The sequence below is a fragment of the Micromys minutus genome (assembly GCF_963924665.1).
Source record: "Micromys minutus genome assembly, chromosome: 13".
In the NCBI taxonomy this organism is placed as follows: domain Eukaryota; kingdom Metazoa; phylum Chordata; class Mammalia; order Rodentia; family Muridae; genus Micromys; species Micromys minutus.
Window position 1 is genome coordinate 56,414,889 of NC_137982.1, and position 13,629 is coordinate 56,428,517.

The 13,629-nt window shown below is 39.7% G+C and overlaps 1 protein-coding gene across 1 annotated transcript; it reads right to left on the reverse strand.

The window, feature by feature from the left end:
* Positions 1-9,225: 9,225 nt before the first annotated feature.
* On the reverse strand, positions 9,226-9,795 carry LOC308429207 (high mobility group protein B2-like; the record flags this gene model as incomplete). The annotated part of the gene is made up of 1 exon (XM_080927942.1): positions 9,226-9,795. One exon carries the CDS (start codon positions 9,793-9,795, stop codon positions 9,226-9,228), a length of 570 nt encoding a protein of 189 aa, XP_080784068.1.
* Between the last annotated feature and the right edge of the window lie 3,834 nt (positions 9,796-13,629).

The following is a 13,629-nucleotide window of genomic DNA, read 5'->3' on the forward strand; positions in this document are numbered from 1 at the left end:
TGTTTCCGGATCCCTGAGATTCTCTAGGTTTATTCCTAAATTTTCTATTTCTCTAACTGGGCCAAAAAAAAAAAAAAAAAAAAAAAAAAAAAAAAGACTCCTTTCCTCCTATTTCATTCAGCTGCTCTCCTGGTGCCCACACAGCCTTTGGCTAAATTGGCTCTTCAGAGACTGAGAGGAGCAGCAGCCCAGCCTGGCCCTGATTTGGACTGTAGTTAATCGGCTGCACTGAGGACAACTATACTACGTGTCTTTCTTCACCTCTGCCCTTGCTGACTGTGGTCTAAGCAGTATCTTCCCTCGTCATTAAATGTCTGGGAGTACAGTGCCTGAGCCAATCACAGTCTGGATGGATTAGAGCCACCCTCCTCCCCACCCAGCCACCCTGCCTCGCCATGGGAGGAGAGGCTAAGATCTGCGCTCTGATTTTTCCAGTGACTTCATGGTGGGTTGGGCCTCCAAATGACAACCTTTAGATTTGTAAATTCGACATGTGAACAAAAGCTTTCAGAGTTTCCTGGATGGAGTCTGTTGCTTGGATTAGAGAAATGTTCTTTGGACCGCTGTCATTTCACCCAAGAGCTTTCAAATAGGTTTAAAAGATTTCTTTAAGTGACATTTTCAAACTCGACGACGAGGGGAAGCCTAAGTACTTGATGTAAGTGACTCCCCCACCCCACTACACCTCAGTTAAAATCTTTCTGAATTTGCAAACACTTCTAAAGGCCACATGAGTGACACATGCGGACTTAGAGCCCTTGTCACATGTTTTATGTCCTAATCCTTTCATCCCTCTTTCAGGGGAAGCTTCTTAGTGCCCCATTTTCCAGAGTAGAACACAAAGGACGGACGGACAGTCCAGGAAGCGTGTCACCCTATCATAGGAACCCCGTGGGTGAGTGAGAAGCAATCCGGAGGAACCCAGATGCGGCCTCTAACTCCAGGTCCTTTTTCTCTGCCCACATCCGGATTCTAGCTTTAGCAGCCACCGAATGAGATTGGAAGCAAAGCAGGAGAGCTTCGCATGTGATGGGAAGACTCTGAGCTTTTTAGAAAAGTAGTTGCACAAAATAACAGCAAGAACACAATGTTTGTGAGACTGAACTGATTTCTTCAACACAATTCAAAACTGTCATAAAAACGGATTTATTCTACTGATATTTGTAGCTAAAATTGGTCTTAGTGCTCAGCTCTAAGAAGAATGTATCTGTTTTGAATATTGAATAGGTTGTATTTTGTTTTATTTTTATTTTTTATTAATTAATTATTTTATTTCTTTCCATCGCAAATGTTGCCCCTCTCTCGGTCCCCTCTCAATCCCTCCCCTTTGCCTCTGAGAGGGTGCCCCTTCCGGGCATTTCCCCTTCCTGGGGAATCAAATCTTTGGATATCAGCATTTTAAAATCAAAGTTCACAGAATTTTTATTGGTAGGTACTCATGACTGAAATATTAATAGAAAGGAAAAGTTATCCAACAAACTGTACTTTAAAGTAACTTCTACTAAAAGTAATTAACCTTGTATTTATTGAGTAATGCAGGATAGCAGGGAGGGAGGTTACATTGTTGGCTTTGTTATCTTTGAAAGCTTGTGGCACTCCCAAATTTCGGCAAATTACTGGATGCAATTTTTATGATTTTGAAATGAAAAATTTAAAGGAACCAAAGAAAATAAGGCCAAGGTTTGGACACTAGATAGAACAGTATTTCATCTGTATCATGTACTAGCCATGGGACATTCCTTAAATTTTGTCTTTGCATTTTGGTTTCCCACCAATAAACAAAAGGAGAAGCACATTTCTCATGACTTCATTAAAGCAACCTTAACGCTGTGGTATTACATGAATTTGTCGTTTCTATGATTTATAAGTAGAGGTTTTCCAAACCCAACAAATGTGCCTATGTGGACTATTTTGTAAATCATACTTGGGGCTGGTTGGCTTCTCCAGGAGAATAGGCTGGCATGTTTTAAAAGATGGAGAAAGTGTTGTCTTTACCATATCATTCCAGGTAGACGCACCTGAGGAAGGACCGCAGACCTGAATAAACATTATATCCACCCCTCATTCTCTTCTCACCTGCCTGGGAGGCTCAGAAGGAACTGGTATTAGGGTTTTGTAGGAGCAGTGCTCAGTAAAATTGTCTCCAAGTTAATGGTCTTTGTTTCAGCATGGATGTCGGTCTGCCAGTATATGTATGGGGATATACTTGAGCATCTTGAAAATTGCTGGAAATTGGAGGGTCCTGCCCCAGAGGTACAGAGAGCTGGGTCCCTTTTTCATTCATTGTTCTTCGCATTCTCATAATATTCTGAGGAACAATGAAGTAAAAGCATCATTGGAAAGGTATTCCTCAAGCTGATTATGATTATAAAAAAGATAGGTATAACAAAGTTTCTTGTAAGGATAAGATCATGAAATATTATCTTATGAAGAGACTTTTAGAGAGATAACATCTGTTGTCAGGGGAAGGTAAGTCAGTTGTTTTTTTCAACTCCATCCAGTGAGCAAGCATATATCGAGCAGCTTCTGTGAGGTAGCATTGTGCTAAATTTGGAAATCATCGGATTCTGACACCGTCACTCCACAGGACATGGCTGAGCAAAGCCAGGTTCAGAAAAGACTCAGATAATGTCTCTAAAATATTTGGGTTCAACCTTCACAATACCCCTCTCAGCTCAGTAGTGTTTCATTTTATTTCTATTTTCCATTTATTTGGAGACAGGGTTGAATGTGTCTCTAGTTGACCTTGGACTCCCTGTGTAGTCAAGGATGGCCTTTAAGTTTTGATCATACTTCCACCTACTCAGGGCAAAAATTACAGGCCTGTGTATGCTCAGTCTTCTAGTTTATGTGGTGAGATGGATTGAGCCCAGGGCCTTGTGCATGTGACATAATGACTCTACTAAATGAGCCATATCTTCATCCCTGAGCCTAGAAATTATTAGAGGCATCAGAAAGTATTTTCCTGCCCTTAAGAAAATCCTCTAATTTATTGAAGATTCTCTAAGAACTTGTGTTTTCTTGTTGACAGCTTAGAGTTGAGACATGAGGCACACTTTCATTTCTTTTTATAGAAAACTATTAAACAAAGAATAAAACAAATAGAAATAAAACTTCATTTCCTAAACTTCAACTTCTTTATAGAGCAACAGAGGATCAAAATCAAGAACTCCTAGTGACATAAATCTGGAAAAATTAGTTAAATTCACTGTGTCCCAATTAAATTAATTAATATTTCTGAGATAGGCTCTGCCTGGCTCTGTATCCTAAGATGGTGCCGAAGTCACTATGAAGCCCAGGCTGGTCATGAACTCAAGATTTTAATGCACTGGACACCAAGTAGTGTGATGATAGGTGAGTCACTGTATCTACCTTAATTTCCTCACTTTATTTCTTTTTTATTACATTTTTACTAGTCATTCCATTTGTTTACATCTCAAATGATATCCCCCTTCCCAGTTACCCCTCCACAAACCCCCACCCCACCTGCACTCTCCCTCCTCCCCTTTGTCTTTATGAGGGTGCTCCCCTACCCATGGACCCACTCCCACCCAACCCCTCCAGCATCCAGCTGAGGAGCACCTAAACAAATAATCAGCATCCCTAGTGATCAGGGAAATGCAAATCAAAATGACCCTGAGATTCTGCCTCACATCAATCAGAATGGCTAAGATCAAAATCTCAGGTGACAGCAGATGCTGGCAAGGATGTGGTCCTCACTTTAGAACACAGATGATGAGGTTGGAGATATTGCTCAGTGCTTAAGCACATGTACTGCTCTTGCAGAGGACCCAAATCTGGGCTCTTAGAACCCAGTTCAAGTGGCTCAACTGCCTATAGCTTCAGCTTCAGGAGAACCAGTACCTCTTTCCTCCTTAGGCAAATATGGGTGTACACATGCACGTGCACACACACACACAATTTAAAAGAAAAGACTTTCAAAAAAGAAACATGGATGAAACTACTAGTGATAATGGTGCATAGTTTTTCCTTGTGACAGTTACATATATGAATTCCTGTAAAGTTATTGGGGTGAGGCTCAAAGTATTGGTTATTGCTATTCTTCTTTTGCATGTGTTTATGTGCATCTGCCTGTTGATGTGTGAGAAAATACACATAAGTGCAGGTGTGTGAGTGTGTGTGTGTGTGTGTGTGTGTGTGTGTGTGTGTGTGTGTGCATTCGAAGAAAAGAGATTGGCTCTGGATGCTTTTCTTAATTAATTTCACTTGGGGAGGCAGGTCTCTTATTGAACCCAGGTATTACTTTTGGCTAGTCTAGCTGGCCAGCTCTTTACTAAAGTAGTTTTTGATATTATTTTTACTTACATTTCAAAGGTTATCCTCTTTACTGGTTTCCCCTCTGGAATTCCCCTGTCCCATCCCCCTCCCCTGCTTCTAAGAGAGTGTTCCTCCACTCCCTCCCACCTCTCCACACTGACATTTCCCTACACTGGGGCATTGAGCCTTCATAGGGCCAAGGGCCTCTCCTCTTTTTGATTCCCAAAAGGGTCATCCTTGGCTACATATGCGTCTGGAGCCATGGATCCCTCCATGTGTGCTCTTTTGCTGGTCCTTTAGTCTCAGGGAGCTCCGAGGAATCGATTTGGTTGATATTGTTGTTCTTCCTGAGGTTGAAAACCCCTTCAGCTTCTTCAATCTTTTTTATAACTCCTCCATAGGCGACCCTGTTCTCAGTCCAGTGGTTGATTCAGAGCATTCTTCTCTGTATTTTTTAGGCTCTGGAAAAATTTCTCAGGAGATAGCTATATCAGCCACCTGTCAGCGTGTACTTATTGGCATCCACAATATTGTCTGGGTCTGACTGTATGTGGGATGGATTCCCTGGTGGGATAGTCTCTGGATGATCTTTCCTTCAGTCTCTGCTCCATTGTTTGTTTCTGTATTTCCTCCTTTGAATATTTTGTTCCCCCTTTGAAGAAGAATTGAAGCATCAAGTCTTTGGTCTTCCAACTTCATGAGTTTCATGTGGTGTGTGGATTGTATCTTGGGTATTTTAAGATTTGGAGCTAATATCCACTTCTTAGTGACTGTATACCATCTGTGGTTTCTGTGATTGGGTTACCCCACTCAGGATGATATTTTTCTAGTTCCATTCATTTGCCTAAGAATTTTATGAAGTCTTTGTTTTTAATAGCTGAGTAGTACTCCATTGTGTAAATGAACCACATTTTCTCTATCAATTCATCTGTTGAAGGACATCTGGGTTCTTTCCAGCTTTTGACTATTATAAATAAGGCTGTTATGAACATAGTGGATCATGTGTCCTTGTTATATATTGGAGCATCTTTTGGGTGAATTCTCAGGAGTGGTATAGCTGGGTCCTAAGGTAGTACTATGCCCAATTTTCTGAGGAATTGCCAGACTAATTTCCAGGGTGTTTGTTCGTACCAGCTTGCAATCCCACCAACAATGCAGGACTGTTCTTCTTTCTCCACATCCTTGCCAGCATCTCCTGTCACCTGAGGTTTTGATCTTAGCCATTCTGACTGGTGTGGGGAAATCTCAAGGTTATTTTGATTTGCATTTCCCTGATGAAATCCCTAAGGATGTTGAAGATTTCTTCAGGTGTTTCTCAGCTATTTGGTATTTCTTAGTTGAGAATTCTTTGTTTAGCTCTGTTTCCCAGTTTTAATATGGTTATTTGATTCGGTTGGGCTAACTTCTTGAGTTCTCTGTATATAGTGGATATTATCCCTCTATTGGATGTAGAATTGGTAGAGATCTTTTTTCCAATATGCTGGTTACCATTTTATTGTATCGCCAATGGCTTTTGCCTTACAGAGAAGCTTTGTGATTTTATGAGGTCCAATTTGGTTATTCTTGATCTTAGAGCATAAGCCACTGGTGTTCTTTTAAGAAAAATTTGCTTTGTGCTTATGGGTTCTAAGTTCTTCTGCACTTACTCTTCTATTAGTTTCAGTGAATCAAGTTTTATGTTATGGCCCAGTTAGACTTGAGCTTTGTACAAGGTGAAAAATGGATTGATTTTCATTTTTATTTTCTACATGCTGACCTCCAGTTGAACCAACAAGTTTTGTTGAAAATGGCTGACCATATCTTTTGGAGATCCTGTGTCTCTGCCTCTGTGGGGCCTCTAAAGTGTTGCCCCCTTCATTCTTGTGTGGAGACTTCATCAACCACCTTCTCATGTCCTCAGTCCCTGGCATTATTTTTTAAATTTTCTTTTTTATAAGAGAGTCTGAAGGGAAAGATACTGCATGACTAGATAATGCTGGCCCTAGAAATCATGGGTTATTAAATAACATCAGCAACAACAGCAACTAAACTCTCAGTGCCAGAAATGAACTATCTCTTTATTTTCAGTTGGATAGGAAAGCCCCAGAGGGAACCCTGCTTGCAAACTATTATGGTTCCCTTTGGTTGCCTAATAAAATGAGTTGATAGAACGCCATTGCTGATGACGTCATACATATTTTTTAATGCATAGAAAAATCAAGCAGTAACTAAGCTCCAAACTTCCTCCTAGATTTTCTGGTGCGAGAAAGCACTATCCCAGCAGCTGGGATGGAGAAAACATTAGTAGTCTCCACCAGTTCTGAACCTTATGATGTATAATACTAACATTTTGGGAAGATATCCCAAGTGGTACAATAGAGATATGACTGTTATGTGGTGGACAACTGCTCTTGGATTTGGAGAATTCATATTCAGTATTGTAAAATCAAAAACAAAACAAAACAAACAAAAAACCTACCATAGTAGGGGAGGTCATAGATTGTAGGAATGAATTTACTACTATTACTTAGCTAAATAAACATGCTGTGTATGACACTGGCTTCTATTTTTTTTTTTTTTTTTTTTTTTTTTTTTTTTTTTTTTACTGTGCCCACAGACAAAAGCTTTTCTCAGTATTAATCAGTGAAGCTTTTTTTTTTCTGCAGGGAATGATGGTGAATACGGAGATTCATGACTTCACAGTGTCTTGAGAATAAGGAAATGTTGATTGCTCCGCCCTAAATAGAATATGTATGCCACCTTCCTTAAAGCCCCGAGGATACCATGAAAAGGACAATCAGAAGAATGCAATACCTAGAAGAGGCAGAGAAGAACAAGAAATGCTGTCCTCTGGTTATAGTAAGTCAATGAAATCATGGACTGACAACTTCGGTTGACAGTGCTAGATCTGATAAAAAAAAAAAAAAAAAAAAAAAAAAAAAAAGACATAACCAGGACTGGCGGCTAGAGGGTTTGTACAGTGGTTAAAAGCCCTTGTGGCTCTTGAGGATTCATGTTAGATTCTGAGCACCCACGTGGTGGCTTACACTTGTCTCTAACTCCAGTTCCAAGGGTTGCTCTCTTCTGACCCCCAAACATACACAAGGGCAAGGCATGCTTAGAATAATAAAATAGTTAAAATATGTGGGGCTGCTAACAGCCAGAAGTGAATAGGGAAGGGCATACTGCTGACATATTGGATACTTATTGATTGAGGGACAGTCATTATTTTCAGTTGTGTAGCCACTGGTGAAACCACCAGACTTCACTGAATAGTTCCAAACTCATAGGCAAAGAGATGGTGCTGGCTGAACTCAACAGGGCCTCCTAAACACAAGACACCAATGTGTGGTGGGGGAAGGGGTGATAGTAAACAAAATGCACTATACATGTGTATGTAATTATTGGAGAACAAACTTAATTAATAAAATGGTAACAAGAATTTTGAAGTGAGGTAGCAATTGTGGAGCCTATAGTAAATGCATTCTGTGATTTACAGTGTTTATAGATCACAGGAGCTGGTATCACCATTGTTACATACCCTTAGTTTGATTGCTGAGAAAGTTGAATGCTCTCCCTACTGACTATTCTGAAGTGTATAATTAGATTTAGTTCACTGTGGTTACTCTATAGTGATGTTTTTCTTTTATTTCTTACAACTTTATTTTTAAAAGTATACAGATATTTAAAAGCATTTTGGCATAAACCTATATACATATACTTTTGTCAGTACTTGATTTTTGTTAAAAGGTTTGATAGCATGCATTGAAATCTTACTAGTTACCACAAGCATAAAGTACATGTAAAACAAGATGTAACCTGGAAATAGTCAAAGTTTTCTTTATGTGTATAGTTTAAATATAATGATTTTTAAATACCAAAAATTGCCACAAGGCTATCTTCTTAGCTCTTGAGTTATTAATGATTTAAGGTCTTGGTGTACCTCACTCTAAGTGGGTGCTATACACTTGTTGCTGTTTTTTCTTTCTAAGAAAGACCGAGTCTTCCACTTTTTAGCCTTTTTTTTCTTTCTTTCTTTTTTTTTCTTTTTTTTTTTTTTTTTTGAGCTTCAGATGATCGGTGAGTTGTTTCTTGGGTATTCAGAGCTTTCTGGGGGTAGTATCCAATGATCAGTGACTGAATATTATGTTTGTTCTTTTGTGATTAGGTTACCTCACTCAGGATGATATTCCCTAGATATATCCATTTTCCTAGGAATTTCATAAAGTCATTGTTTCTAGTAGGTGAGTAGTACTTAATTGTGTACATATATCACAGTTTTTGTATCCATTCATCTACTGAAGGACATCTGGGTTCTTTCCATCTTCTGGCTATTATAAATAAGCCTGCTATGAACATGGTGGAGCTTCTGTCCTTATTATATGTTGGAGCATCTTTGGGGTATATACCCAGAAGTGAAATAACTGGGTCTTCGGGTAGGACTATGTCCAATTTTCTGAGGAACTGTAAGACTGATTTCCAGAGTGGTTGTACCAGCTTACAAACCCCACCAACAGCTGAGGAGTGTTCCTCTTTCTCCACATCCTCGCCAGCATCTGTTGTCAACTGAGTTTTTTTTTTTTTTTTTTTTTTTTTTTTTTTTTGCAAGTAATATACATTATTTTATTACAAATTTAAAAAAGAAAAAAAATGCAACATCCTAAAAAAATTCTTTTTACTGGTAATACAAATTCCTATAAAGTTTTTTTTTGCTACCATAAGAAATTAAAGAAACCATTAAATATTTAGAAACATTCAACATCAAAAGCTTTTAAATCTAACTGTACGTTGTAGCTCCTGAAAAACTACAAACTCTTTTTTAAAAGTATTTTTTCTACAAAGAATCTCATCAGCTATACAAAAATCTGTACAGTTTTTTTTTTATACTGAAGCTAATGTTGAGCTGCACTTGAATTTCACATTCTTAGCAAAATTGCCTGAGCATATACTCCACTTTAGGACAGCCACTTATTCTTCATCCTCATCTTTCTCCTCTTCATCTTCATCTTCCTCCTCCTCCTCCTCCTCCTCCTCCTCCTCCTCCTCCTCCTCCTCCTCCTCATCTTCTGGTTCATTCTTCTTCTTTGAGCCTGTTGGCCTACCAGGACCCTTCTTTCCTACTTCACTTTTGCCCTTGGCACGGTGTGCAGCAATATCCTTTTCGTACTTCTCCTTTAGTTTAGCTGCTTTCTGCTCATATGGTTGTTTATCTTTGGCAGACTGCTCAGACCACATCTCACCCAGTTTCTCTGCAGTATCTCCAATAGACATGCCAGGGTGTTCACTTTTGATCTTTGGGCGATGTTCAGAACAAAACAGGAAGAAGGCAGACAGTGGTCTCTTATCACCTTTGGGAGGAACATAGTTCTTCATCTCCCTGTCATAACGAGCTTTGTCGTTTTTGGCCAACTCTTCAAACTTCGACTTTTCCTTTGCAGACATGGTCTTCCATCTCTCGGAACATTTCTTCAAGAATTCGGCGAAGTTGACCGACAAGTCCGGATGCTTCTTGTCAACTGAGTTTTTGATCTTAGCCATTCTGGCTGGTGTGAGGTGGAATCTCAGGGTTGTTTTGATTTGCATTTCCCTGATAATGAGGGATGTCTAGCACTTCCTTAGATGCTTCTCAGCCATTCGATATTCCTCAACTGAGAACTTTTTGTTTAGCTCTGTACTCCATTTTTAATAGGGTTGTTTGATTCTCTGGTGTCTAGCTTCTTGAGTTCTTTGTATACCTTGGATATTAAACCTCTATCAGATGTGAGGTTGGTAGATCTTTCCCCAATCTGTTGGCTGCGTTTTGTTTTCTTGACAGTGTCCTTAGCCTTACAAAAATTTTGCAATCTCAGTATGTCCCATTTCTCGATCCTTGTTCTTAGAGCACAAGCCATTGGTGTTCTGTTTAGGAAATTTTCCCCTGCATCTATGTGTTCTAAGGTTTTCCCCACTCTCTCTTCTAATAGTTTCAGTGTACCTGGTTTAATGTGAAGATCTTTGATCCACTTGCACTTGAGCTTTGTACAAGGAGATAAGAAAGGGTCTATTTTCATTCTTCTGCATGCTGACTGCTAGTTGAACCAACACCATTTGTTGAAATGAAAAAGGCTGCCCTTTTTCCATTGAATGTTTTCAGCTCCTTTGTCAAAAATCAAGTGACCATATGCGTGAGTGTTCACTTCTGGATCTTCTATTCTGCTCCATTGATCTACCTGCTTATCTCTGTACCAGTACCATGCAGTTTTAAACACAAATTGCGTTGTAATATATCTTGAGGTCAGGGATGGTGATTTCCACAGAAGTTTTCTTGTTGAAAATAGGTTTCAATATTTTTGGTTTTTGTTATTCTAGATGAATCTGCAAAGTGTTCTTTCCAACTCTACGAAGAATTGAGTTGGAATTTTGATGGTTATTGCATTGAATCTGTAGATTGCTTTTGGTAAGATGACAATTTTTACAATGTTGATTCTATAAATCCATGAGCATACTCTAGTGATTAATCTACCTGTGTTTATCCATAAAACACCTTTTCTGTTTGATGCTCCTCAGTCCTTCCAGCTTCTGGTAAGCACCATTTCTGTCAATCATAAAGCATCCTCCCACTTCATCACTGTGGGAACACTTCACTTTCATGGCTGAATAATTCTGCTGTGCTGTGTGCATGTGTGCATGTGTGTATGTGTGTATTTTGTGTGTGTGTGTGTGCCTTATATACTAACTTTAATTTAACAATTTGTTTGCTTCTACTTCTGTGTTATTTGAATAGAGTTTCAATGAGCATGAGAGGGAAGCTCTTTTTTCTGACCTACTGATAGTCCTTTCTTTGGAAGAATTCCTAGATTATAAGGTAGCTCTATTTTTTAGCTTCCCTTTTCTTCTTCTTCTTCTTCTTCTTCTTCTTCTTCTTCTTCTTCTTCTTCTTCTTCTTCTTCTTCTTCTTCTTCTTCTTCTTCTTCTTCTTCTTCTGATATTTTATTTATTTACATTTTAAATGTTGTCCCCTTTTCTGTTTCCTCTTCACAACCCACCTATCTCCTCCCACAACCTCACTTTTATGAAGGTGCTCCTCCATACACCCACTCCCTCCTCACTGCCCTGGCATCCTCCTACACTGGGGCATCTAGCCTCCAGAGGACCAAGGGCCAACCATGCCAGACAAGGCTATCCTGTGCTACATATGCAGCTGGAGTCATGGGCCCCTCCATGTGTACTCTTTGGTTGGTATTTTGTCCCTGGGAACTCTGGAGTGTCTGGTTGGTTGATATTGTTGCTCTTCCTATGGGGTTGAAAACCTCTTTAGCTCCTTCAGTTTATCCATTAACTCCTCCATTGGTGTCCAATGGTTGGCTCTTAGCATCCACATCTACACTTGTCAGGGTCTGGCAGAGCCTTTCGGGGACAGCTATAACAGGCTATAGTCAGCAAATACTTTTTGGCATTAGCAATAGTTTCTGGGTTTGGTGGCTGCATATGGGATGGATTCCCCAGGTGGGGCAATCTTTGAAGAGTCTCTGCTCCAAACATTTTTCCTGTATTTTCTTTAGAAAGGAACATTTCTGGGAGCCTCTTCCTTTCATGAGGGATGGGGCCACCTACTCTTCTTAAAATTTTAACCCAGAAAGAGAAGAAGAAGAAGAAGAAGAAGAAGAAGAAGAAGAAGAAGAAGAAGAAGAAGAAGAAGAAGAAGAAGAAAAGGGAAGATAAAAAATAGAGCTACCTTATAATCTAGGAATTCTTCCAAAGAAAGGACTATCAGTAGGTCAAAAAAAAGAGCTTCCCTCTCATGCTCATTGAAACTCTATTCAAATAACACAGAAGTAGAAGCAAACAAATTGTTAAATTAAAGTTAGTATATAAGGCACACACACACACACAAAATACACACATACACACATGCACACATGCACACAGCACAGCAGAATTATTCAGCCATGAAAATGAAGTGTTCCCACAGTGATGAAGTGGGAGGATGCACAGCCACTCTAGAGAGAAGACAGGAAAGGAAGAGGCTCCCATGACCCAATGGGAGTAACAGCTGAATTATCCAACAAAGGGGAGGGAAAACCTGTAGAGACCATATCCAGAAGTTAGGCCTTTCCTGTCTTCTGGAAATTTCTGTTGGCAATTCCTCATTCCCCATCTCCCATTGTTACACATCTCTGTACAATTTCCTGACCCTCTGTCCATCTCAACCATTTCTTCCCATACTTGCCTCTGCCCCCTTTCCCCCCTCCTTTCTCTCTTCCTCCCAACTCCCTCCCACGCTCTACCTCCCGTGATTGCTTTGCTCCCCCTTCTAGGTAAGACTGCAGCATCCATACTTTGGTCTATGCTTCTCTCTAGAGTGGCTGTGCTAATTTGCATTTCTACCTGCTCCAGATGAATCCTCCCTTCATCCAAGACCTCGGCTCTATATACCTCTGAGTTAGCATGCTATACAATGACAGCACATACTCAAAGAACAATTGCTCCTGTCAGGTAGTGAGTCTTTATAGAAGTTGATATTCATACAGGATATTCAAGGCTAGACAGCTAAATAGGCAGGACAAAAGAAAAACATACAAAAGTTTAGGGAATAAACTGATGGAAATATCATCAAGTGTAAATCATAGACTGGAGAGTGGTTTTTGTTTGTTTGTTTGTTTTGTTTTTCAGTTTTTTGCTACTAACACAGGGTCGGTTTTCTGAGCCCTGACAGCATCACTGTGAATTTTATTTTCAGCTTCCCTCTCCTTGCTCTTTTTTGTTTCTTTTTCAGCCCATCTTAATTATAAAAGATGATGGTCTACACCATAGCATTTCTGTGTGTATTGGCCTGTGGAGACCAAAGGACAAAATCAGGTATTTTTTTTCTCAGGTACAGCTCACCTTTCTTTTAAAGGCAGGACCATACTGACTTGGGGCTTACCCATTACTTTAAGATAGCTGGCTAGCAAGCTGTAGGTAGCTCTCTGTCCCAGGCCAAAACTGTAATTACAAGTTTGTACTGCCACACCTTACTTTCTTTTGGTAGGATCTGTGGCTCTGTATGGCAAGCACTTTACCAACTGAGCCATCCATCTTCCTTGTACCCTCCTTGTGACATCTTCAAACATATATAAAATGCATTTTGGTTCTAATCATAGCCCCATTACCCTCTTGGTCTTATTTGTGTTTTTTCTGGGCTTTGGGCTTTCCCCCATGAGTATTGCCCCTCCTTCCATTTCACTTTTGTTGTTTAAATCTAGAGGAATCAATATGACTGTTCCCTAGTTCTGCAATGTCCAAAGCCAACTAATGAGCTGACACTTGTGACACTCTTGTAGCTGTATTTTACAAATGAGATTATCATTCTTTGGGGTGAAAATGAAAATCATTATATCCTACAGAAGTTTC